The sequence below is a fragment of the Drosophila gunungcola genome, unplaced genomic scaffold (assembly GCF_025200985.1).
Source record: "Drosophila gunungcola strain Sukarami unplaced genomic scaffold, Dgunungcola_SK_2 000001F, whole genome shotgun sequence".
Lineage (NCBI taxonomy): Eukaryota > Metazoa > Arthropoda > Insecta > Diptera > Drosophilidae > Drosophila > Drosophila gunungcola.
The window spans coordinates 13,944,113-13,968,297 of NW_026453197.1; the positions used below are offsets into that span (position 1 = coordinate 13,944,113).

The 24,185-nt window shown below is 47.8% G+C and overlaps 8 protein-coding genes across 11 annotated transcripts; 2 read left to right on the top strand and 6 right to left on the bottom strand.

The window, feature by feature from the left end:
* The first annotated feature begins 911 nt into the window (after window positions 1–911).
* Window positions 912–6,069, top strand: LOC128262862 (insulin-like peptide receptor). 3 transcript variants are annotated; one of them, XM_052997419.1, is made up of 7 exons: window positions 912–1,033; window positions 1,726–2,654; window positions 2,977–3,218; window positions 3,636–3,764; window positions 3,826–4,179; window positions 4,243–4,546; window positions 4,611–6,069. In XM_052997419.1, exons 2-7 carry the CDS (start codon window positions 2,280–2,282, stop codon window positions 6,042–6,044), a joined length of 2,838 nt encoding a protein of 945 aa, XP_052853379.1. In that variant the 5' UTR covers window positions 912–1,033; window positions 1,726–2,279; the 3' UTR covers window positions 6,045–6,069. The 3 variants fall into 3 exon arrangements, with proteins under 3 accessions (XP_052853379.1, XP_052853378.1, XP_052853380.1); XM_052997418.1 differs by having other exon boundaries at window positions 920–1,053; window positions 1,679–2,654; XM_052997420.1 differs by having other exon boundaries at window positions 929–1,053; window positions 1,941–2,654.
* On the bottom strand, window positions 946–6,431 carry LOC128262891 (uncharacterized). The gene is made up of 2 exons (XM_052997458.1): window positions 6,071–6,431; window positions 946–1,082 (listed from the first exon to the last, which is right to left on the bottom strand). The coding sequence occupies exon 1, from the start codon at window positions 6,351–6,353 to the stop codon at window positions 6,087–6,089; it is 267 nt and encodes an 88-aa protein (XP_052853418.1). The 5' UTR covers window positions 6,354–6,431; the 3' UTR covers window positions 946–1,082; window positions 6,071–6,086.
* A 206-nt stretch (window positions 6,432–6,637) lies between these two features.
* Window positions 6,638–7,983, bottom strand: LOC128262881 (tRNA-dihydrouridine(20a/20b) synthase [NAD(P)+]-like). The gene has a single exon (XM_052997447.1). The coding sequence runs from the start codon at window positions 7,899–7,901 to the stop codon at window positions 6,711–6,713; it is 1,191 nt and encodes a 396-aa protein (XP_052853407.1). The 5' UTR covers window positions 7,902–7,983; the 3' UTR covers window positions 6,638–6,710.
* A 447-nt stretch (window positions 7,984–8,430) lies between these two features.
* LOC128262861 (protein phosphatase PHLPP-like protein) lies at window positions 8,431–13,751 on the bottom strand. 2 transcript variants are annotated; one of them, XM_052997417.1, is made up of 6 exons: window positions 13,307–13,751; window positions 13,183–13,275; window positions 12,872–13,025; window positions 11,172–11,968; window positions 10,012–10,638; window positions 8,431–9,625 (listed from the first exon to the last, which is right to left on the bottom strand). In XM_052997417.1, exons 1-6 carry the CDS (start codon window positions 13,415–13,417, stop codon window positions 8,528–8,530), a joined length of 2,880 nt encoding a protein of 959 aa, XP_052853377.1. In that variant the 5' UTR covers window positions 13,418–13,751; the 3' UTR covers window positions 8,431–8,527. The 2 variants fall into 2 exon arrangements, with proteins under 2 accessions (XP_052853377.1, XP_052853376.1); XM_052997416.1 differs by having other exon boundaries at window positions 13,183–13,751.
* A 664-nt stretch (window positions 13,752–14,415) lies between these two features.
* Window positions 14,416–19,341, bottom strand: LOC128262866 (ataxin-2 homolog). The gene is given in 4 exon segments (XM_052997422.1): window positions 14,416–15,962; window positions 15,964–16,998; window positions 17,280–17,729; window positions 17,795–19,341. Coding segments are annotated over 4 exon segments (2,442 nt in total). The 5' UTR covers window positions 18,521–19,341; the 3' UTR covers window positions 14,416–15,731.
* Window positions 19,342–19,493: 152 nt separating this feature from the next.
* Window positions 19,494–21,263, bottom strand: LOC128262876 (probable 26S proteasome non-ATPase regulatory subunit 3). The gene is made up of 2 exons (XM_052997443.1): window positions 20,962–21,263; window positions 19,494–20,902 (listed from the first exon to the last, which is right to left on the bottom strand). The coding sequence occupies exons 1-2, from the start codon at window positions 21,123–21,125 to the stop codon at window positions 19,582–19,584; spliced, it is 1,485 nt and encodes a 494-aa protein (XP_052853403.1). The 5' UTR covers window positions 21,126–21,263; the 3' UTR covers window positions 19,494–19,581.
* A 339-nt stretch (window positions 21,264–21,602) lies between these two features.
* On the top strand, window positions 21,603–23,355 carry LOC128262872 (FAD-dependent oxidoreductase domain-containing protein 1). Its single transcript, XM_052997437.1, has 2 exons — window positions 21,603–22,111; window positions 22,171–23,355. The coding sequence occupies exons 1-2, from the start codon at window positions 21,713–21,715 to the stop codon at window positions 23,308–23,310; spliced, it is 1,539 nt and encodes a 512-aa protein (XP_052853397.1). The 5' UTR covers window positions 21,603–21,712; the 3' UTR covers window positions 23,311–23,355.
* LOC128262887 (calcium load-activated calcium channel) lies at window positions 23,313–24,117 on the bottom strand. Its single transcript, XM_052997455.1, has 3 exons — window positions 23,973–24,117; window positions 23,844–23,921; window positions 23,313–23,783 (listed from the first exon to the last, which is right to left on the bottom strand). The coding sequence occupies exons 1-3, from the start codon at window positions 24,031–24,033 to the stop codon at window positions 23,371–23,373; spliced, it is 552 nt and encodes a 183-aa protein (XP_052853415.1). The 5' UTR covers window positions 24,034–24,117; the 3' UTR covers window positions 23,313–23,370.
* Between the last annotated feature and the right edge of the window lie 68 nt (window positions 24,118–24,185).

Here is a 24,185-nt window from a genome sequence, read left to right on the forward strand (position 1 = left end):
TAGTTTTTTTAACAGATGATAAAACATTAAGTCTACAAATTATAATGTTATTTGCCAAAAAGCGTTTAAATTTAATATTGAGATGCCTTTTGTTTTGTGTGTATTCCAATGCTCTCTAAAACTTCTTATTGCCGGCTCGTTAAACTTAATCGCTTCTCAGACTGAATGGGAATTCTCCTGACTTGACTTCAAGTTGTCCATGTCCATGTCAATGTGCGTGTGGAAGGAAGAATCCAATGCCAATGCCAATGCCAATGCCAATGGCGATGACGATGCCGGTACCGGTAAGCCAGTGAGCCAGTGAGCCGATGCCATGTGGCTAATTAGAGTCAGCTGTTTCGATGTGCCACTGGGATCAGCTGGTGGTTTGGCAGGAGCTGCCGGCCCATAAAAATCGAATGGTTGCACTGAGAGAAACCCGCAAGCGAATCGCATTCCTTTCATTTCTTATTAAATTGCTGTTGCGTAAGCGCAACGGCCGGCAGATGACAAATTAACTGGTTCACATGTCCGCTGAAATCAAACGATCGCTTAATCAATTTACGATCGAAATCGACACACAGACCGTAGGTCTGTGGGCAGTGTATCTGGCGATCGGCGAGATCCCAGGGTCGGCGGATGCTGGTGGCAGAAGACACTAAATGGAAAATCAATTGGTTTGCTCTCCACAGACGGACGAGGTCCCCAGACGGCCAGTCGGCCAGTCGGCAATCGATCGTCGCGAGGTGAACATCGTCGGTCGGCGTGCTCTTTCCCAAATTCGAATCTGCACCGGGCGAAAATATTCTTTGAAGATTGTTCAAACATTTTAATTGCATACCGCCACGTGTGTTTGTGTGTGTGTGTGGTCAGCTGAAATCGCTCAATAATGAAATCTTGAAATATTCTTTTTATTTCTTATATTTAACAGTCTGGCTGCTTGGCACTAATTAGTTATAGTGCCCAATTAAATACACTTAATACATAGTAGTGAACTACCACCTAAATTAAATAGACGGTGAAGATTCTAAATTATTTGATTTGTAAAACTAAGGTGCTTATTCATCCATTGAGGTAGTGACGATCAAGGTGTTAAAAATCCGCTGAAATTATAAACAAGAAAATACATTTTATTTTTATTTCTATATCATCGTATACTATATACTCTGGCAGTAAAAAATCAGCTTAATAAAACTGATAATTAATTCTTGCTAAAACAAGAAAACGTAAATAAAAAGTAAACGAACTTATTTTTTTAACATTAGATTTATATGCTTAAAGATTATAAGCTTACTATGCTGTCGATGCTGCTTTATTTGACTTAATTTTATTAAGAACAATAAAGAACAATGTTTGCAAACGTTTAAGTTTTTTATTAAATTATATTCATGCGTTAAGTTTAAGTAGCCAAAAAAAAAACATTTTAATGTTTGAAATTGATACTAATTTAACCTTTATTTTTGGTACTAACATAAAGAATACAGTAACAATTAAACTTGACCGATGACTCATTGTGGTACAGTGTATAGACTTAAAACCAAAAGACTTAAACACAATTATAATAAAGCTGCCTTCATAAACGTTGATTCTCTGAAGATTTTATGCATTCTTGTTTTATGACTTCACCGAATTCCTTTTTAAACACTTATTTTTGGGCATGTTCAAATCATAAACGCGGCCGTTTGGGTTTTGAAATTAGATATTTGCCAACAGATTATATGGCACAATCATCGATCTTTCTATCAGCAAGATCATCTAAATATATGGCAACTCCCGCGATATGATATGAATATGTGCCAAAAGCGATTAAAAAACAGAGGAGCAGACGTTTGCCCTCCACGAGACCAGCCTAATGTTAATAAAAAAAAAAAATAAACAATAAACAAATACGATCGAAGAAGAAATTGTTTTAAACGTGCGTAATGTGCTTGTGTGATAAATAGTATTTGTTTACGCTTAAGCTCTAGACAGTGAAGCAAAATAATTAGCGAAGAAGTAAAACAAAAGGCACAGCCCTTCGTGTGTGATTTTTCGCCCCCGATAGCGCGAAAGAGGTGAAAAAGCCGCGAGAAAAGCGCTCAAGTCATAAATATCGGGGCTAATCAGATGGCCGCAGGCTCAGGGCGCTAATTAGGAGTGCTATATAACTGTAAGCGGATCGGATCGAGTTGGATCGAAGAAACATAGGTACTGCGAAAGCAACGCAATATGTTGGGGCGACATCGTTGCCGGCACAAAAAGCTAAAGAGGAAAAACGAAAAATAGAGTTCAGAACAGTTTTCAAGTCCCAGCTTGGCAACATGCCGTCCAGCAACATGTTGTTGGGCCTTAGCCTCATGTTGTTGGCAATATATGCACCTAGAGCCGAATCAAAATCGGAGCACGAATGCACCAACATTGACATTCGCAACGAGTGCCGGAAGATGCACCTGCTGGACAACTGCACCGTGGTCACCGGCTACGTCATGATCACCCTGATCACCAGCGAACAGCACTGCAACTTCTCGGACTTTAGCTTCCCACTCCTCACCGAGATCACCGAGTTCATGATCTTCACCGAGGTGCGGGGCCTGGTTAACATCACGGAGATGTTCCCCAACCTGACCGTCATCCGGGGACGGCGCCTCTTCCTCAACTATGCCCTCGGCGTGACCAGCATGCACGACCTCCAACAGGTGTGTGCCGAAAATCAAATCATTCGAACCTTGAGCTACTTATTAAACGTTTCGATCCTATTTACAAGAATATAAATATACTTTTTTTGACCACTGTATGTATACAACAGCAAAGACATTATCTCCCGAAAGCGTTTAGCCAATTCTCAAGCTTTTCAATACAAAATAATCTACTTTCTTGGTTAAACATATCAAAATGATAGTCTCCTTATGTAAGGAGAGTTTGTAAAGAGAGTTAGTAAATATATGAGAGCATTTTTTATATATGCTATTATAGATATTTTATTTATGTAAAGCTTTTATTGAACCCTTTAACTTTCAGTTGGCCTTCCCCCAATTGGTGGCCATACAACGCGGCCAAGTCTACATCGGGAACTGCCCGAAGCTCTGCAACATCGACCGGGTTAATTGGGATCTGCTCACCCTCAGCAGAGGCGAAAACCACATCATAATGGCTGCTAAGAACTGCAGCACACCCGTGTGCAAGGGATGTTCTTCCGCCTACTGCTGGTCAAACATTTACTGCCAGCGATCCCTAAACGAAAATGTTGTTAACCCGAAGTCGTAAGTAAAAATTTTAAATTAATTTGGGTTTAATATTTACTTAACATAAATTTCTAAAGAAAATCTTAAAGATTTTGGAGAGAAATTTTTAAATAAATTTGAAAAGCAAAAATTCATATAAATACATTCTTTTGGAGTTTCAATTTTTGCTCAAAAGTAATGATTTTTTTTCGTTGTAATAAAAAATAGGAAAATTTTTTAAAAAAATCTTTAAATTAATAATAATTTATTTTTGAGATTAAAAAAAAAAATATATATATATATATAAATTTAATATTTAAATTATAAGCTAGACACCCGAATTTCTACTCTTTATGCAAAGGTAATTATCAGAAATTCTATAGCAGAGTGATATAATGAAATAAGTGGAATAAATATCTTTTAGAATTAAATTAAAAATGCACTTAATCATTTTAGCAACATTAACACCTGTCATGAGGAGTGTTTGGGCGGCTGCGAGAATAACTCCACATCCGCTGCTGACTGCGCAGTCTGCCGAGGACTCAGCGACGCCGGAGTTTGTGTGAAAAGCTGTCCGAAGAACAAGTGAGTGTAAACTTGCTGATATATATATCCGGCTCTCTATGTTCAACTACTATAACTACAGGTACGTGCTGGAGCATTTCCAGCGGTGTTACACCAAGGATGAGTGTGTCAATAAGTATGGCTTCGTTATCTCGGGGTCGCAGTGCGTATCCTTCTGTCCCAGTGGCTACAAAAAGGACAACCAGTCCGAGTGTGTGCCGTGTGCCCGCGATGAGGCTTGTGTTAGCTTTTGCACTCCAGAGTATCCTGGGTATACCTTCACCATTTACAACCTGGCCGATGCCGAGAAGTTGCGTGGCTGCCAGATCATTAACGGCAGCCTGGTCATCACAATTCGCAACAAGGTGAATGAGACGCTACTTAGTCAGAGCTTCACCAGCATCCGCGAGATTCGGGGCCATCTCAAAGTCTTTCGGTGGGCATTGAATCACTTGGTTTCCTCATGACACTTTAAGGCATTTCCTTTTTTGTTCCACAGCTCCTCGCAGCTGAGAAGCTTGAATTTCCTCAGCAATCTGGAGCGTGTGTACGGTGATCCGCTAGAGAATCGTCACCACTCATTCATACTCTATGACAACAAGCAGCTGGCCGAGCTGTGGAAGCCCTCGCCGCAACTGGAGTTCATGGAGGGCGGCATGTTCATGCACCGCAACAACAAGCTGTGCAACAGAAGGATGCGCGAATTCCAGAACAGTGTGATCCACGACAGGGACCTGGACTCCCTGCAGACCAACGACCAGGAGGTGCTGTGCAGTCCCTCAAAGCTGCAGCTGTTTGTGCTGGTAATTTACAAACACTTCGTACGCGATAAACACAGTGATTTAGGTATAATTTTAACGTTTTCAGAAACGAACCCATCGGACTGTGAAACTAAGCTGGCTGAAGAGCCAGACCAGCCAGAGGCTTGAACTGATCCATCGACCATTAAAGCCGGGAAAACTGTACCACGAGGAGAGTGAACTGGAGGCACCGGTGTGCACACGCATAAACTGGAAGCGCCGGCTGCTCTTCCCCGACGATCTGATCGAGAATGGCACCCACTATCTGCTCGAGTTGGACGATCTGCAACCGAACACGCGATACGCCTGTCTGCTGCGAACTTTCGGCGACGACGTGGCTCAGGATGCGCGTAGCGAACTGACCTACGTGCAGACGGAGCGGGACATTCCCCAGCCACCGCTGCTGGAGCTGGTCAGGAAGACGGATAGTTCGCTGAGCGTGCGGATGGCCAGTCGCGACCACGACAGCTTCCTGCTGACGGTCTTCGAACTGGCCGACGATCGGGCGTATATCGATCAGCGGAACTACTGCCACGAGCCAGCGTATATGTGGCAGGACACAGTCGGCGCCCAGTGGCTGGCCTTCGAGGACTACGACGACTGCTGTGCCGCGCGGGCGGAACAACTGGACGACTCTCGCTTCGTAGCGGACATGCGGGAGCAGTACCGCTGCACTCTGGACGATCGCAAACAGTGCCGCAGACAGGCGCTGGCAGAGGCTACTCTGCCGCAGCTCCGGCTGCCCAGAAACACCACGGAGTACGAGCTCAAATCGCTGCATCGCTATCGCCAATATGACCTCCGGCTGCAGGCCTGCAACCAACTGGGCTGCAGCAGCCACACAACGCTCTATGCGCGCACAAACTACACTATGGGCGCTGATCTGCTCGCCCAGCTGAATGCCTGCCACGTTCCGGAGACGCAAAAGTACATCCTCCGCTTCAAAGAGCCCCAGAATCCCAACGGTGTGGTGACCAACTTTGTGGTCCATTATCGCAACAATTTCAGCCAGAGCCACGTCGGCTGCGTCACCAGGCAGCAGCACAAGAGTGCCGGCAATGTGCTTGTGCAGCAGATAAATATCACCTTCACCGAATGCGCTGTGCGGGTTCATTCCCTGGCCGGGGATGCGATGACGCCCTATATCGCCATTAGCCACTGCAGCGAGGAGGAGCAACGGCTGGTGGCCCACAGCCGGGCGGCCAAGGACCTGGCCCCGGAAATCTCAGAGGTGCCCGCGACAACGACGCACGCCCGCGGCATTAGCATATTCCTGATTTGCTTCCTATCCGGGTGCAGTGCGTCGCTAGTTTGGGTGCTCTATAAGCGACGCTGCTGGCGGAAATTGCCCGGACTCCGGCGCTATGTGCCGGTGCGGGAGCAATGGCTGCGGGACCGGCAGCAGACCGAAGATCGCGAAATCCTTGTCGACGGCTTCGAAACGGTTCGTTTCCAGAACAACAACAACAGCAGCAGCCAGGCGGACGATTATACCATGTAAACGATAATATATGTATATGAACTTACTCTGGTAATGCTGATCCTAGGCGGAGGATGTGCTGGGCTTGGTGGTGGGCTCCGACTTGGCGGCCTCCTCGGTCTCCTCGTCCGGTTCGTTGCCGCTGGTGGCCAAGAGAACCGCCGGAACGCTACCGGAGGTCGCCGGCAGCACCTCGCTGTCGGACGGGGGCGTGGGCGTCCGGGGGGTAAGTAACTGCTGCCGGCTCCTCAGACGCTCCATCTTGGCCTGCTCGTACTCTTTGAGATCGGACAGCTTCAGCTGGATGGTCTGCAGTTCGCGGCGTCGCATTTTCTCGCTTGTTTTCGGCAGTTGCGAATGTATACACCAGCTGAGCTAGTGGTGGCACCAGGTGTGACCGCGGTGCTATCGATAAATGTGCAGACGTTATATTAATCGATACAAATACTTTTTTAAATATACCATAAATGTATTTTTTGTACATGAAAAAGGATACGATATTTTTTATCTAATAATTAAACTAAATAGTCTAGCTATCCCGACTCTTTATGGTTATTTATCGAAATCAGATAGTGTCTAAGAGGTTTAATTGCTGTTAATCAAGCTTAGTAAAATATATTAAGAAATATTTATTTATTTTGTACAACCTTTAGACCTACATAGCTAAGAATAGATTTATACAACAATTCACAACTCGTCGCCAAAGAGACCGCCCAGTTCCAGATCTTCCCCGCCAGTGCCGGTCAACTGGTGGGCCCTGAACTCCGTGAAGAACTTGCCATCGCTCTTCGCACTCCAGGCCTGCTCATCCGACTCGGCGGCAATGTGCCGGGCATGTTTGGGCGGCGTGAAGTGGGTGTACGTGCAATCCGTATAGTCAGCCGGCGTGGGGTTGTCATCGTCGTATTGCAAATTGTAGTGTTCCTTGAGGAACTGCACCACCTGCTCTTTGCTTCCCAAACTGTTGAACTGGACGCGCAGATCTCGCTTCATTTGGGCGCTGTACATGAAGGTGAGGTGGTGGTGGAAGCACTGGAACAGCAGGTTATCCCCGGCAGCAGCCGCAATGTCCAACCACTGCTGCACACATTCCAGCGGGGTGCTACGAGCCTCCGGATAGGCGCTATTGAAGAGTGCTGGATTGGCAAGCAGTCCACGGGCAGCCATCACACCAGCTGCTCCCGTCTTCTCATGCATTTCGCAGGCATCTTTGTAACTTTCCACATTTCCGTTGACTATCAGGGGGATTTGCAGGGACTGTCGCACTTCCGACATGGCCGGGATGTCCAGCGTGTCCTTCGAGTGCTTCTGTGCTGGCGTCCGGCCGTGGAGAGTAAGGAAGGTGACGCCCGCGTGTTCCAACTGGCGGGCCAATTCAATGGTTCGCTGGAGTGACTCCTCGCCGCCCAGGAGGCGCATCTTGACCGAAACACTGAAGTCCGAGGGCAGAGTACGTCTCACCTGCTGCACCACCTGACGCACTAGCTCCGGCTGGCGCAGCATTCCGCATCCATAGCCCTTGGCCATGGCCCAGCTCTGCGGACAGCCGCAGTTCAGATCGATGCCGTCCACATACGGATAGATGAGCTGGGCGGAGGTCACAAATTCCGCCGGATCCTTGGCGGCAAACTGGGCAATCACGGGCTGGTCATCCGTCCCCGTGGAGAACTCGTTCTGGCGGGCCTTTTCGCTGTTGTTAATGGAGTCCGAGATCATCATGGGCGTGAAGGCGAGTTGTACTCCATTGAGGCGCACAAGTCGTCGGAATTCCAGCTTGCTGTAGCGCACCATCGGAGCGGAAATCCGTAGGAAATCCGGTTGCGCCTCCGCGAAGAGCGCGGCGATGTCATGGTGAGGCCTTTGTTGCGGTAGGTGCATCGTTATTTAATAGTAAATAAACATAAACAAACGCCAAACGTGGAATAAATCTGCCGGGGAAATTGCCTATCGGCGTTCACCACGTGAGGCGCTATCGATAACATGGCAATCGATTTTTAATAGTGGGTTTTTATGAAAGCCAATAACGGATTTTTGGTATGAAATTTAAAAAGGAGGGATTTAAAGAAAATTTAAATTTGTATTATTTCTAGTTCAAGAGCATCAACAATATCATTAATTAATTAATTATTGAAATGTGCATCGTTTTTAAAGAAAGATAAATATTTTTGGCGGGGAAATTGACTATCGTATAAAATTTAAAACAGTGGGCATAAAATAAAATGTATTGCTTTTATTATTACTTTATACAAAATTTATTATCAACTACTAATAAAAACAAAAAAGCTTATAATCGAAATGACGTAAAATTATTAGATTGCGGACCATGATTTATCAAAAGTAAATTTTAATGAATAATAATAATTATACTGAATACGTTTATATATGTATGTATATTTAAATGTATTGTAAAGATTTTCGAAAAAACCTTGACTTCGATTAGCAGTTCTAATTAAAAAAATACATTTGAACTTATAATAAGCACACTGGCGAATGTTAACCCAAGGCTAGAGTTCTGTGGTGGCCACTCCCCAGTACTTTCGCATGCGACTCTCCTGCTCGTTGAAGTCATCATCGTCGTGCTCCTCCTCGTCCAGGATGTTCCTCTCCCGCTCCTGGGTCACGGCAAAGTCGTACTCGAAGTTGTAGGGCATGAGACGCTGAAGGGATCCAAAGTAGGCGGAGTTTGGTCCTCCGGATCGCTTCACGCTGCTTCCGGCTCCAATCTTGCGCGGCTTGGGATCGAACAGATTGTAGCCGTAGCTCTGAGCCTGCTGGAAGGTGAGGGCACTGCCAAAATGTCCCGGAATCGGCTGATTCACCTGATGATACGATCCCAGGGGCACGGAACTGGGCGTGGAACAGCCCAGCGGCTGGGGCAACTGTGGGGTGCTGGTCGATATGAACTTGTTGGTGACACTGCGCATCAGATTCGAGGTGAAGTCATTGCGATCCGGCAGGGCAGAGGCTGCCACGATGGCATTCGGCACGGACCGCTGCTTCGTGAAGGACTTGGAAATGGTGTTCAGCTCCTTGTCGAACAGCAGCTGGGTGTTCTGCTCCAGCATGTACTCCCAGCACTTGAACTGCTCCTCGGACAGCACCGACTCCGTTTCGTCCAGCATCTCCAGCTGCTGCTCCTCCTGCAGGACACGGGCATGGGCCAGCACGAACTCATCGTCCTTGTTGTCCAGATCCTTGGCCAGCAGATCCCGATCGCTCTGGCCACTGGGCGAGGATCGTCCTGCCAGCGGCTCCTGTTCGATGGCCCGGTGGCGACATGCGTTGCTCCGGTCGCAGCAGGTCCGCTTGCACACGGACCCACTGGACGAGGGCGGCGGAACCGGCTGGGGCTTCTTGCGGACACTCTGCTTCAGCTCCCGGATGAGGTGGTCCACATCGGTGCCCAGGTGCCGGAATCGCACCACAATCACGCTGAGATTCTCCGCCGCCGCAAAACTCTGGGCAATGTCCACCAGTCGCTTGGCCGCCAGCAGGGCATTCTCCTCCTTCCGAATCTCTCGGGCCGCACGATCGATGTCCATCACGGACCACAGCTGGGCATTGCCCACCACCAGGTACTCGTCATCGTTACTCAGGGTGAGCTGCAACAAGAAACACAACAAAATGAATAAATGATTGTAATGATTAGCAATGATTATTATGTCTTTTTGACCACGATTTCCTAAAACTTTGTATTATTAATCTGTATTATTCTTGGCCATTTCATTTAGTTAGTTTTTAGGAAATGCAGATTAGCTTGTAAAACTTAAATTTAACTTTATTTAATTCTATTTATATAGTTTTCCTTTCTTCCTAAAGCAAATATTTATTATTTTGTCCCGAAAGTATTACTTTATAACGAACTATTTTAATTGGCAATGGTCAGTAAAAGTAAGTGTCCTAAATTCGAATTTTGTTCTCTAAATCCGACTCTATACCTAAATGTTTTCTAAATTTTTTAATGTACCTCTTAAACTTAGTAACCCACCTCAAGAACCTGTGGATCCGGCATTGCCATGGAATGGCTCTGATCCTTTTGGATGGCCTCCGATTCGGTGAGTAGCAGTTGGGAGGTGCGGCGTATCAGATAGGCATCCAGGCGACCGGTGCTGGCCATGCGCAGGACATAGCGCTTGCTCTTCAGCGGCCTCACCTTCGACGGAGCCCGTGTCCTGGTGAGATGGAACAGGGCGGCACTGCGCACCGTGCCACACTGCTGCTGCGCCGCCAGCAGGGTGAACTTCATGTAGTCCCTGACCGCCGCGTCCTTGACCAGCTGCTCCTGCCTCATCAGATCGGGCACTAGATGGGCCATCTCCTGGGCCGCCCGACCATGTCCCTCCAACGCCTCGAACATGCCGTAGAGGGCTTCGTCGGAGCCCCCATAGTTGGCCGCCCGGAGTTGGCAGACCAGCAGCTTGCGGCAATCTCCAGAACCCGGAGTCTCGGCAAAGCCCATGGTCCAGGGTCCGCTCGCCTTGCTCTGACCCCTTTGGGCATTCACCTGCCGCAGCGTGGTTGTGGGCAAGGCGGCTCTGTTGTTGCCCGACACATCGATCAGGCTCCAGTGGCGCTGGCTCTGGGTCTGGCACACCTTAAACTGCTGCTCGTCCACCTGGATAAAAATGTATTTAAAATAATTAAATAAATAAAGAAATATATATAAATATTTATAGATATTAAATTTCTTAAGCAAACTATAAAAATCGCCAAAAGAATTCTCACAATTGATGGATAAAAGATAAAGCGCGAATTCTTCAGCATTAAATAGTCGTTAAAAAATCGTGTTTAAAATCCACAAACACACAAAAATTATTAAAGATTGCAATTATAATTATTACAATTTTTTGAATCATTTTTGACTTAATAATTTAAACTTTAAAATAATTTAACTTTTGCATTTAAATTTGATTAAAGAACATATAATTAAGCTTACATTGTTTTAAATACAATTAAAAAAAAAAAATAAATATAAGTTAAAACTTTCTCAATCAGATAAAATAAATATTTGAAAATATTAAATTTATATAAAATATCATATACATAAATAAATTAATATAAATTAAAGTGACTTCCATTTCATATCAATATTATTAATTGTATTCGTGCAGAAAGTATTAGGCATTGGTATAAATTCCATAATCTCACCTGCAACTGCAGGTTCCCCGAAAGATCCAGGTACTTGAGGTTCCGCGAGGGCACCAGAGCCAGCAAATTGACCCGATCCAGATGATTGTGCGAGAGATCCAGGACCTTGAGCATGCCCAGCTTGGCCAGTTGCGGTGTGCAGAGGAGCAGGTTGTTGCAGCACCGGAGCACCCTCAGCTGGCCCAGAGTGGCCACCTCCTCGGGCAGTTGCTGCAGCATATTGCCGGACATGACCAGGATCTCTAGATCCGGCCAGTTGCGGACACAGGCGGCGGGCAGGACACCAATGCGATTGTAGGCCAAATGCAGGACCCTCAGCCTGGCGGCATTGTGCAGTGGCTCGAAAATACTGTCGTTCAGTTGGTTCCCCGCCAGCGAGAGATTCACCAGGGCAGCATGGTTATTCTGCTCGTAGCGCGGCAAGGTGGCCAACTTGTTGCAGGAGGCATTCAGCGTTTCCAGCCGCGAATGGGTCACAGCGAAGAAGTTCTCCGGCAGACTGGGCAGCTCGTTGCTCTGCAGCTGGAGGCTCCGGATGCTGCCAAATCCCTCCGGCAACTGGTCCAGATGCTTCAGCTCGTTGTAGGCCAGGTTCAGGGAAACCAGATGACTGATCCTGTAGTTGCGCAGCAGTCCCGTCACATGGCCGAGCCGGTTGTGCGAGGCCTCCAGGACCGACAGGGATGCACATGCTCCGATCCAGTTGGGCAGCTCGCCGAAGTTGTTGTGCGATATGTCGATGCGATGCAGCTTCAGCGGCACCGGATGGGTGTTCGTTGTCGATATGTTGTGCAGGTCTGGTAGCCAGGGAACATAAGATATTGAGTTCCAAGTACATAATAAATTAGGGTACAAAGGATAGTTCATTTTAAATGTTTAAATGTTGTTCAACTTAATAAAACTTAATATTGAATCCTTTATATAGCCATATTGCATATCTGCAACATACAGTTTTAATTCCAATATTTTGTAATGTATCAAGAAAGTGACAGATGCTCATTTAATAAAATATATTCCTTATTAAAAATAAAAAAAAATATATATATATATATATATAAACTGAAAAAATTGCACTCTTTAATTTTACTTATCTGTATAATAAAAAATTACCTTAAAAAGTGTGAATATTTAGTTTTAATAATTGTGTCTTGAAAGTATTAATTCATTACTAAGTAATATAGACCCTATATTTTTTAGTTTCACTTTTAAGCCACACAAGTTTTATTTTAACACTTTCGTAATATTAATTTAATACTCATCTTATTAAGAAATTTAAAACTCATGTAACAATAGTTTAGTTTCTATGACAATTGCTCTTTTTGTGTATAAAATAAATTGCTTAAAGTGGTAATCAATGCCATGTTACTTAACGCCATCATTTTTTTTTATATGTTTAAAACTTAATTTATTGTTTTATGTTTTAATTTAAATATATTTAATGGCAATAAAAACATCAGTCATTAGTTATCAAGCTTTAAATGTGTGTATGGTGCTTTCCTTTTCATAAGCTTAAAACGAAATGGAAATAAGCAATAAAAAACGATTTTTGCAGAGATAGTCATGTTTATGCAAATTAGATTTGATAGTGTGGCTAACGATTTCCATTGCAATTTCAGACCTACTTTACACACTTAAAACAGCGGGAAATATGAAAATAGTTTTCGGTGCTAAGCCCACTAAATTAAAAGAGCATTACTTACAATTATGGTCGGCTGTGAGTGTCTGCAGATTGGTGGCGTTGATGATCAGCTCCATCAGCTTGTTCCGGCTGCACTTGAGCGTCTCCAGCTGCGCCAGCGAGCTGAGATCCAAGACCTCCATTTCGTTTTCGCATACCTCCAGCTGGGTCAAGTACTGCCGGCGAAAAGAGAAAACGGCGAATGCGGCAAATATATATGTATATATGTGCATATACAGGTAGGTATCGACCGGATACGAAATACCGGATGTTGGATGCCGAATGCCGTATGCCGGATACCGGATACCAACAGCCGGAGTCAACTTAACTCACGTTGTAGTTGCCAATCAAGATGCTGCCCCCCAGTTGGCTGCCCTTCAGGCTGAGCTTTTGGGGGGATGTCTGGCCACCAGTGGTGGCCTGCTCCTCCTCCTCCTCCTCCAACATCCACCTCCACCTTCTTCTTCCTCGCCAGCTCGACGGACAGTGGATGCGGTCCACTGTGGCTGGCATTAACTTTCAGCTTCGATTTGTATGGATCCGCTGGCTTCCTCGCGGCTTTGAGCATTGTTTCGACCGTCCAGGGGGTTTATCGTTTTTGTTTTTTTTTGTTTTTTTCGAGCTCTTGGTAAGACTACAACTTCGCTATGCATCAACGAGCACCCACCAACTGAAGATCGCCTCGGATTTCATATGTTTTCGTGGGGCAATACACTGCACTGCACTTTTGTTTTCAAAATAACAACTCAACCAGATTACTCATAAAATCACTTATTCTGTCTAATTATGAGTTGTTGTTTCTACAGGGATTTCCCGGGATGTGGCAAGTAACCACTCTGTGAATTTGGTAATACTTCTACATTGTACTGTAGGATCCACACCCGATAAATGCGACCGCTCAACTGAAGACGAACACAATGACTACGGCTGTGACTCTGGGCCGTTACAGAAAGACGGACACGCTTGAGGGCACCTCGGTCTTTCGGTTTCTGGTCGTATTGCCCAAATCCGAGTTGCGTTTAAGACATGGAAGTACAGTGAAACACATGCTGGTGAACACATTCAGGGTTTGTAAGTTCCAAAATAGTTTTGAACTCAACAGACTATCCAAACAGATTAAATGTGGCATTTTAATGGGTAACTTAATATTAAAGCAATCAAAAAAAAAATATTTTATTTTAAAAAGAATATAAGTTTGTCTTTTTTTTATTTAGTAATTGGTTTCATTCAACGCCCAGTTGAATTTACTTATTTTTATATTATCAAGTATGTTTTAAGCTTCATAAATCCCAAATAAGTATGCAATTCCATTTAGGCCTAAACGAAATTAATTTAAATTCAAGCTAAATATATTGTCTTCGCTAGTAGCCACTGTACAACCTGCTTATAAAGCACAGAGAGGAGTTGGCAATTTAACGAGGGTGCATTTCAGCAATCCATGTTAAGAGCACCAGCAGATCTCTTTCCATTTTGCTGCATATCTGGCCACCTGCTAAACGATTTGAGTGTCGAAGATGGGCTGAAAACGTTTATAGAGAGAAGCGTAAGAAATAAAGGCAGTTTGGCTTTTTAGCTTTGTGTTTTTACACGAATTTTAGAAACAATTTGTTTTTATTATTTCAATGAAATATAATAATTGTTTGTCATGCCTACGCATTAGCAGCAAACTCAGAAAAGTGTGTATTTCATGTAAATCATTTGCTTCTCCTCTCATTATCTTGCAGTTCGTCTGCTGACTTTACAAAATTTTAACAACGTCTATACATAAGAAACTAAGGGCAGGCAATTGTATTTTGTGGTCAACCGTGGGCGGGTTTGGCATGACCTTAACGGTTATTCTCTATAACTTGGCCAGTTCATACATATACAGTTGCCCACACGATCGAGGGTCAAGTTGTGAGTACATAAAATAATAATTAGACAGAGTGCTTAGCAATAATGTACGCCCTATCCACATAAGAGTGTATCATATACGATTGTTTGCTTTAAAATAATAATAATATTAATAAATATATATATATTTATATATATATATATGTATATAAGTATGTAGGTATTCATATAAAGTACAAAAAAAAAAAAACATTGCTAAAATACATGTTTAAACAAAGGAGCAGCAAATAAATAGATGAAGGAGTAACTAGATTACGCTTGGTGAGAAAATCAGAAGGTTAAGTTGGAATAAGAAGTCGGTTAACTATGCACATTGTGCTGCTACGCTCGTTTGTTTATACACATAATCAATTTATATATATTTGCTAGGTATTCCGTATGCTACGTGTTTTCTGTTTTCTGATTTCTGTATTCTGTTTTCCTAGAGTTTACTTCATCTCCTTCGATACGTTTACGGTTTGGTTATGCCTTCCGTGGTCGCGTTGCGGCTTACGTAATGTTTCTTTAGCTTAATTCGATCGCGGCATGTGGGCAACATCTGCCCGTGAGAGTGAGTGTACGGAACGCGGATTAGGATAATTACTTATTGCTGTTTTACATTCAACTTAACATTAGAAATATTAAGAGTGGCATATGACTAAAATTCGTTATCGACTATGTGTGTGTGTAGTTCTGGTTTGTGGGGGCATAGTGGGTAGTGTGTAGTGTGTATTCTGTGGCAGGACAGGGCGCATCTAAATCAATCTTATTTACGGATAAGGTTTGTCAAGACTTAGGCAGCCGCCTGCCGCCGATCTTCAAATCGAATTAACGCGAATTGAGAGGCTTACCGAACTAAGAGACGTGGCAAAGGCGAGAAATTTGATTTCCGCACTACACAATCATAATAAATGGTAATTCGTATAAGTAGGTTAGGATTATGCATAATCATTAATATATAGCAGTAATTATATTTCCATATATGTACGTGAATATATGGACCCTCCGTATTATTTCCCCGTACTGGTCACCGTCCCCGCAGTCGTTGCCGCATTGATCTGCATGCCACCCACATCCTTGTGGTGATCGCCCGCGGAGTTCGCGTCCATGCTCGTCTCCGAGTAGTCCAGTTTGTAGCTGGCGCTTCGCGTCACATCCTCCATGGACGCCTCCTGGCACTCCCGTCCGCTGTGCGTCTGCGATCCGCAGTTGTAGCAGGAGATCACCTTCTGTCCGTTTCCCGCCGCCGCCCGCTCCCGTTATGGGGCAGACGGTGAGCGCGCTGTAGGGCGTCGTGCTGGGAACCTGCTGCTGTTGCGGCGCTGGCACCGTCTGCACGGTCACCGCGTTCGTGCTGACCACGGCCGCCGTGCTCTGCAGCTGCGGCGGCGTAACCGCCGCGGGAGTGCCGCCCGCCGGCATCGGCAGGAAGGCCAGGCTCGTGTGGAAGGCCGGGTAGATGAACTCGCCGTTGTGCGGCGGACCCATCGGATAGCGGAGGCCACCGCGGACCGTCTGCGGCGGCGGCGCACTGTGCGCCTGGAATATCGTCTGCTGGGGCGGCGGGGGTCCTCGCTGGTGATATGGATAGCTCGCGTTGTAGGCTGTGGGCGGCGGTTGTTGCGGCTGCAGGAGAACTGTTGTCGTCGGCGTGCTCACCGGCGATTGGCTGATGAGCAGCGTCTGCTGCTGCTGCTGTTGTTGCTGCTGCTGCAGGCTGCCGCTGCTGATGGTCTGCGCATCGCTGACGATGCTCGGCGTTCCCGTCGTGTATACTTGCTGGTAGCTCTTATCCATCCCATTGCGTCCGTTTAGCCGGTGCTGCAAGTTCAGCTGCTGCTGCTGCTTGTAGCTGAGGTGATGCTGCTTTGGCTGATAGTTGCCAAGAGTGACGGGCGGCACCGTGGTGAGCATGCCCATGCCCGCATCCACCGCAGTGTGCAGTGGCAATGAGAGGTGCGTAGGCGTCGGCGTTTCCGAGGGCGAAAGGTCGCCGCAGGATCCATTCGAGCTGCCCGATTCACTGCCTGTGGTGGCCGTACTTTTGTTTGAGTTCATGCCCATCATCGAACTGCTGCCATCGTCGTTCATATTCATACTCTGCATCATAACGTTCATATTGTAGTTGGGGTTCTGAAAGTGCTGCTGCTGCTGTTGCTGTGGTATGAATGCGTTTGCCTTGACTCGATGGTGGTGTCCTGGCCGCGGGAAACCATTGCGGATGAGGCTGTGCAGGCTGGTTCCACTAGAATTGCTGCTTCCGCCTTCGTTAATACCCTGCAATGAACAATTAACAAGTTGTTAGTGTTATTCAACGCTGAGCATTGTCTTAAGACAATAAATTGATAAAATACTTATGCAGATACATAGCCGGAATCGAAAGTTAATTAACTAAATAAATAAAATACAAGTGGAAAGTAATATAGGTTGTTCATGTAAGACTATAAATATGCTATGTATTCTAATTCACTTCCGAAAGATACAAATTACGCAGTAAATTTTTCATCGGAAAAGCTACGTCTTATAATGCGCTACTTTTTTAGTAGTCTGATAATTACATCGTGCTGCTGCTCGCCGCCAATCGAGGTTGGCGGCGGCGTTGTCTCCGCCGAAGGACGTCGCGCATTCTTCTGCCCCGCCAGTCGCTGCGACATGTTCCTCATCGGCTGCTGATGCGCCTGCTGCTGCGCCTGCAGTGGAACGTTGATCAGGGACCGGTCCCGCTGGGGACTCGTGGTCCGGCTGCTCGAGGGAGAGGACTGCTGGCTCAGCATGGGCGAGCTGGCCGGTGGCACTTGATGGTCCAGACTCTGCGGCTGCTGCTGTTGCTGCTGCTGCAAAGCGGGCTGTTGGTGGGGCGGTTGTGGGACGTAGTGGCGCATCGTCCACCCAGTGTTCTGGTGACCGATGATGGCACTCGTGTCCGCTGGAATGGTGATGTTCGGCTGCATCAGATGCGCCATGCCGTCGACACTGATCTGGTGCGTTCCATCAGCGCTGGGAATAAGCTGAAACGAAATGATAAAGGAATGAGCTTAGTCTGCCCGCGATTGGATTATGCTTGACAACTCACCTTGGGAAAGTGCTGGGGAAAGAGCATGGGGATGTTGCCCTGCGGCGTCTGTACCATCTGCACCACCTGCGGATGCTGCGGGTGGGGTGGCGGCTGCTGTGGCCCCGGCATCTGGTGGATCACATGTGGTGGCTGCTGCTGCAGGATCAGGTCGTGTGGGGACGGCGGGTGCGGATGGTGGGTTGCTGGCGTCGGCGTCTGCGACTGTGTCTGCATCTGCGGTGCGAACCGCTCGGCCACCAGCTTGTTCTCCTTGATCTTGGCCAGTATGCCGAAGATCTTCTTCTGCTCCTCCATGGAGAACACCGGGTGGATGGCCGCCATCGTGTAGACTAGCAGCAGCTCCAGCAGAGTGTCCTGGTCATTGATACAGCCAAAATCGCACTCGCCCCAGCACTCCAGCGTGCGGTAGATCTCACTGACGCAGTTCCGGTTGCAGGCACGGATCAGCGCCAGATACAGGGCCATCTTGCGCCGGATCTTCCGGTCGGTGGGGTCGCCCTTCTGGCAGTTGACCATGTCGGCGGCCAGCTCGTGCGGATTGTTCGCCCGCAGCTCCATGCCGCGCAACGTTTCCGAGTCGCACCGACCCTGTTCCTCGAGAAGCGTGCCCAGGAAGCGCAGCTCAAACGGCAGACAGGCGGTGAGCAGGGCGTACATCGTTTCGATCCGATTGTAGCTCTCGAGTTTCTCAAACCACAGCAGCACGTCCTGTTTGCAAATCATCTCCACGTTTGTCCCAGTCCTTTCACCTACCGATCCCGAATCCCTGCAAGCGGCGGCTGCACTGCATCAATGGCCACACGCTAGTGTGCCCGTTCGCCCGTTGGCCCGTCGCTCCCGTTGCTCTGTTTGTGTATGTGCGCGCGCGTGTGTGTGGGTGCTCTAGTTACGTGTGGTGGGTGCAAAAGGCGTCCAGAATCTCGTTAGGTGGCAGCAGTAGTCGCAGCTGCTGCTGCATCACAGCCGGAATCGTCCAAAGCTGGCTGGGATTCGATCCTGGACAATGGATAGTGGACACCGGCCCAGCTACCCGGGGCACTGCTAATTGGCTTTTCGCTGGCGTTTTTCGCCACTAATCTGCTCACAAAGGCCGAGCTGATCGGCTGCTGCCCACAACTACAACTAGTCGCGTATATTTTGCGCGTTAGCGGGGTAGGGGGTGCGCGGGCGGCGGGCAGCAGGGGGCTGCACCACATTGGCCAGGCACTCGCTGCTTGGCAAAACACTCGCCGCTATTCTCGTTGGGCCGCTGTTATTCGGGGGAGACTACTCGCCGCTGCCAAAAATTCTGCAATTTCCGCGATATTCCTCGCAACGCGCGCGCTTCCCTTTTTCCGGCGACAATTGTTGCTACGTCAGCGTGGGCGTCTCGCGGATTTGGGCATTCAAAGCGTGCACGCACTCTAATTCGTTTGCATTGTGTGCACTTTTTGTCAAAATCAAATTTTCTATTTCCCTTCCACTTTGTCTCGGTGTGACCGTGGCTGCTGTTTGTGTTGTTTGCGCCAGTGTGACCGTTGACATCGGTGGCCAAAATACACCAGCAGAAAACGTCCATAAGCCGCTAGCCAGACTGTTTAATATATGCGCGCCAGGGCTGCCAGACGTCTCTACTCTTAAAAATTTTAAATTGATTTTATCCATATTTCTTGTTTCGTCTCGAAAATAAAATAGCACCTTGCCGATCCCAGAGTACTTATAATTTTGTAACTTATTTAATTGCGGGTTATGTTTCTATCAAAAAAGAATGCAAGTACAAACTGAATTGCAGCAGCAGCCGCCGTTTAGAAACCGTCCTCATCGTCCTCGGCCATCTCCTTGGCCAGCTCGAGGTCCTGCTGCTCCCGTTCGCGACGCTCCTCGGCGCTCTCCAAATCCTTGCCGTACGACTTCGGAGGATAGCGCATGGCCTTCACGCTCTGGTTGTGCAGGTTCAGGCAGAACGAGATGCGCTCGTGGAAGGCTAGCTGCGGCTCCCGGGTGCTATAGATATCGGTGCTCTCCTTGCTGCGCATGTAGTTCTGGGCCGGGTCCAGCGTGGCCTCGATCACTCCATCCCGTATGGCCTTCGACACGATAAATTCGGCATCCTCGGCGGAGTCGAGCATCAGCCGCTTGGCAATGTCCTGGGGCGAGATGCGCGAGTACGAGAGTCCAATGGAGCGGATCGCTGTCTTGATCACGTTGTGGCGCAGCCGGATGATCAGTGTGAACGTGTGGTCTAGCTGGAATTTAGGTCCGTACTGCGAAACCACGTCGCCGAACCTCTTCAGGTTGCCCAGACGCACGGCCTGCGTGAGCTGGAAGTAGGCGCCCAGGGATTGACGCAGACCGGCCTGCCGGAACACCACACGCTCCGGGATGTTGCCCAACAGCAGCTCCACCACGATGATCAGCTTTTGCACCGTCTGGCGGAAGCCGATGGCCGCATGCTGCGGTGACTTACGCAGCGCCTGGACCAGATGCTTGTGGGCATCGCTGTACTCCAGTTTGGCGGCCTTGATGCGACCCAAATAGTACAGAAAGCGGGCCCACTCATTGTTGCTGGCCGATTCCGGATAGACGGACTTCTTCACCAGCTTGTCGGCCTGATCGTACAGAGCGTAGTGCAAATAGTTACGCAGCAGACAGTTGATCAGCACAGCCTGACCCTCGAAGTCGTTGCGCAGCGTGGCGGTGCGCAGGCGGGCGTGCAGGAAGGCGCGGATGCCCTCCAGTGAGTTTTTAAGCTCCGCCACGCGCGAGAAGTAGAAGTAGGACTTGGCCCCAATCAGGTCCAGGGTGCGGCGGTTCTGGATGGAGATCTTAGCCATCAAAGCATCTGCGCAGGTTCCGGCGCGCTTCAGATCGCTGGCATCGATCAACTTGACCAGCAGGAGTAGGTAGAAGTAGGCATCAACCTCGGCAATCGGAGCCTTGCTGGCCACTTGCTTTTTGGGCACATCGGGCAGTTCGGTGGCGTCCTTCTCCACAGCGGGCATTAGGGCCACGGCAGCCTCGCGATCCGCACCAACTGGATAGATGCTTTGTGCCAGATTGCGAAAGACAACGCCGTTCAACTTGCGGCGGGTGTTGGGCAAATTGCGAAGGACGCGCAGGATGAAGCTGTCGGCGAAATTGAAACCATGAACTCAAGAGTAGGTTGTAAGTCTGTAACCACTCACCGCGACTCCTTGGAGGCCACCCCCTTCTCGATCTGACGAATCTGCTCACGAATCTCCTGCACTGCGGCCACATCTTGGTTCTTCTTCTCATCCGCCAGCGTCTCGGCCGTGGGATCCACTTCCATCTCCACGTCGTGGGCACCGATGTCCGTTGCGTTGGTCATGTTGTAGAACTCTCAATTTGCTAATGTCACAATTATGGCCGACTATTCTTTTGTTTTTTCTCCAATTCCAAATCAAAAATGCCTAGTAATGTTGCTTCTTCTTATTCGTTTTCGGCTGCCTGACAGTGTTGGATAATGTGGTTGCTTATCGGTTAATATTTATCGGTTAGGGTGTTATAATAATACATACACTGAGCGAATCTTTACTAAGTTCAGTATTGTTGCTTTAAAAAGTTAAAACATCACAACAGTTAAAACAACTAAAGAAAAAAAAGAACACCTATGCGGATAATACTTTCCTGATTAGATAAGTTTAATTTGAAATATATATAACAAAATACTATTTTACTTAAGGTAATTTGTTATAATGATTTTCTGCTTATATTAAAGCATCCAAAAAATATGATTTTAATTACATGCTCGGTTGGTTTTAATTTCAAATCAAAGTTGTTAAAAGGCCGGGAGGCTTATTTCGAATTCGATTTTTGTATCGATAACAATTTGGGCCTTCATTCGCACGTTATCACTATTACAAAATAAGACCCAAAATACGGAATGTGAATTAAAATAACATATATAGGCTAAAAATGTTGCGGTACAGACAAGTGGTGCGCCTTCTGCAGCGCCGGACTTATTCGGCTGGAGCAGCAAACACCGGAAGTGGATCACCTGGTGACGACAAATCCGGCAAAGATGATCTCCATCCGATACGACGAACCCTTCGTTTGCTCGGCAACGATATGCGCAAAGTCAAGGAGTTCTTTGTGCCCAAGGATCCGGAACCCGAGGAAGACCGCATCCCGACCCAGACCAAGTTCAAGTTCGCCGGGGAGCGGGAAAAGGATCCCTCGCTGGTGGATGACTTCCAGACCCACTGCGATGTGCTAATCATTGGTGGAGGCGGAGTGGGCAGCTCCATCGCCTACTGGCTGAAGGAGAAGGCTCGCGATGGCCTCAATGTGGTGGTGGTCGAGCGGGATGACACGGTGAGTGGATCCTTGATGCCGCATACCCTATATGCCTCTAATCCTCCTGGTTATTACAGTACGCTCAGTCTGCCACTCGTGTTTCTGTGGGCGGTCTTTGCCAGCAATTCTCCCTGCCCGAAAATATCCAGATGTCGCTTTTTGCCGCCGAGTTTTTGAGAGGTGCCAAGAAGCACTTTGGCGAGGAAGTGCCCCTGCAATTCACGCCCCATGGTCACCTGATGCTGGCCGACGAGGAGCATGCCGAAAGCCTGATGCGCTCCTCCCAAGTGCAAAACGAACTGGGTGCCCGCAATGAACTGCTGACGGCGGATAGGCTGGCGGTCCGGTTTCCCTGGCTGAACACCAAGGGTATCGTCTTGGGCTGTCACGGATTGGAGAAGGAGGGCTGGTTCAATCCTTTGGCCCTGCTTACCAACTTCAGGCGCTCTGCCAGCGGTTACGGTGCGCATTTCATCAGTGGCCAGGTGGTGGACTTCGAATTCCTGTCCCAAACGGACATAACTGTGGTGGGCGGCTCCGACGAGGGCAGCTACACGGGCCTGGACAAGGCAGTCATCCAGCTGGCCGATGGCACGCGACGCACCTGCAAGTTTGCCCTGTGTGTTATAGCAGCCGGCGCCAGATCCGGAGAGGTGGCACGTCTTGCCAAGATAGGAGTGGGCTCGGGAGTGCTCCGGGTTCCCCTGCCCATTGACGAACGCAAGCGCTACTTGTACGCCATCAACTCACTGGCTCAAAGTGCACCTGGAATGAGCATGCCCATGACCATCGATCCTTCGGGCATCTTCATTCGCAGAGACGGCTTGGGCGGCAACTACATATGCGGACAGGATTCGGTTGAGGAGGGTCATAGCCCGTCGGTGGACACGCAGTACTTTGATCAGCACATCAGACCCAAGCTGGCAGAGCGAGTTCCCGCCCTGGGAGAAGCCAGAGTGGTGGACAGCTGGGCGGGCAGCTACGATCAGAATGTCTACGACGAAAACGGCATTGTGGGAGCCCATCCGTACTACAACAACTTGTATATTGCCACTGGTTTCAGTGGACATGGAGTCCAGCAGTCCCTGGCCGTGGGACGCGCCGTATCCGAGCTGATCATGGACGGGCAGTTCCGGACTATTGACCTCTCACGCCTGAGCTTCGACAGGCTGATTGTGGACCAACCCATGTACGAGTTAAATAATGTTTTAAGCTAGGATTGTTGTTGATGGTGCATTAAAGACTAAATGCAGCTAATTTAATGAATTGTGAATTTTCTATTTGAACTGGCCGGGAGCAGGACCAAAAAGACCCACTCCCTGCTTGCTGGCGGCACGCGATGGCGCAAAGCCCAGAAGCTTCTGAATGTTCTGGCGAATGGACATGGTGCACAGGATGTAGAGGAAGATGAAGGAGCAGTCCGTGTAGTCGTCGCCAGACAGATTCCGGTGGCTCAGGCCCTGGATCCAGGAGATGGGCGTGAAGGGCAGCTGGGCGACGACCCGGCCGTCAAAGATGCTATTGAACATGCTCAACAAAGCGGTGAAGGCAAAGCCCGTGGCGAACATGGACTTCATCTTGACCAGCGACAGGTCGCGGTTGTTGTTCTTCAGTTTCTCCTCGTCCCGCTCGATCTTCTTCTTCACCGCCTTGTCCAGGGAATCGCCATGGATCTCCTTCCGGCGCTCCACTGCAAGAAAATACAGGTGTAACCTCGTGACCATCCGGATATACTCTTTGACCAACTTACGCTTTTTGCTCTGCTTTTCCACCTCGGTCTTCAGCTTTTGGTACTTTTCCGTCCGGTAAACCAGCACCCAGGTGAGTCCTAAAAAAAGCAAATGGTAAATCTCCGCAACTTAACTGGATTTTCACTCACCTTCACCCAGGAAAGCGGTGCACACCGATATAAATACAATTAAAATTGTGTCGGACCACATTTTTTCACTAAATTAATGTTAATAAAAATTAAAACATATCGATAGCACAAGTGACATACTTTTTTAGACAGTTCGATAACTATCGAAAATTCTAATTTTAATAGCGGTATTCTTTTAACGGCTATAATTTTAAGGTACTGGTTAATCCTTTT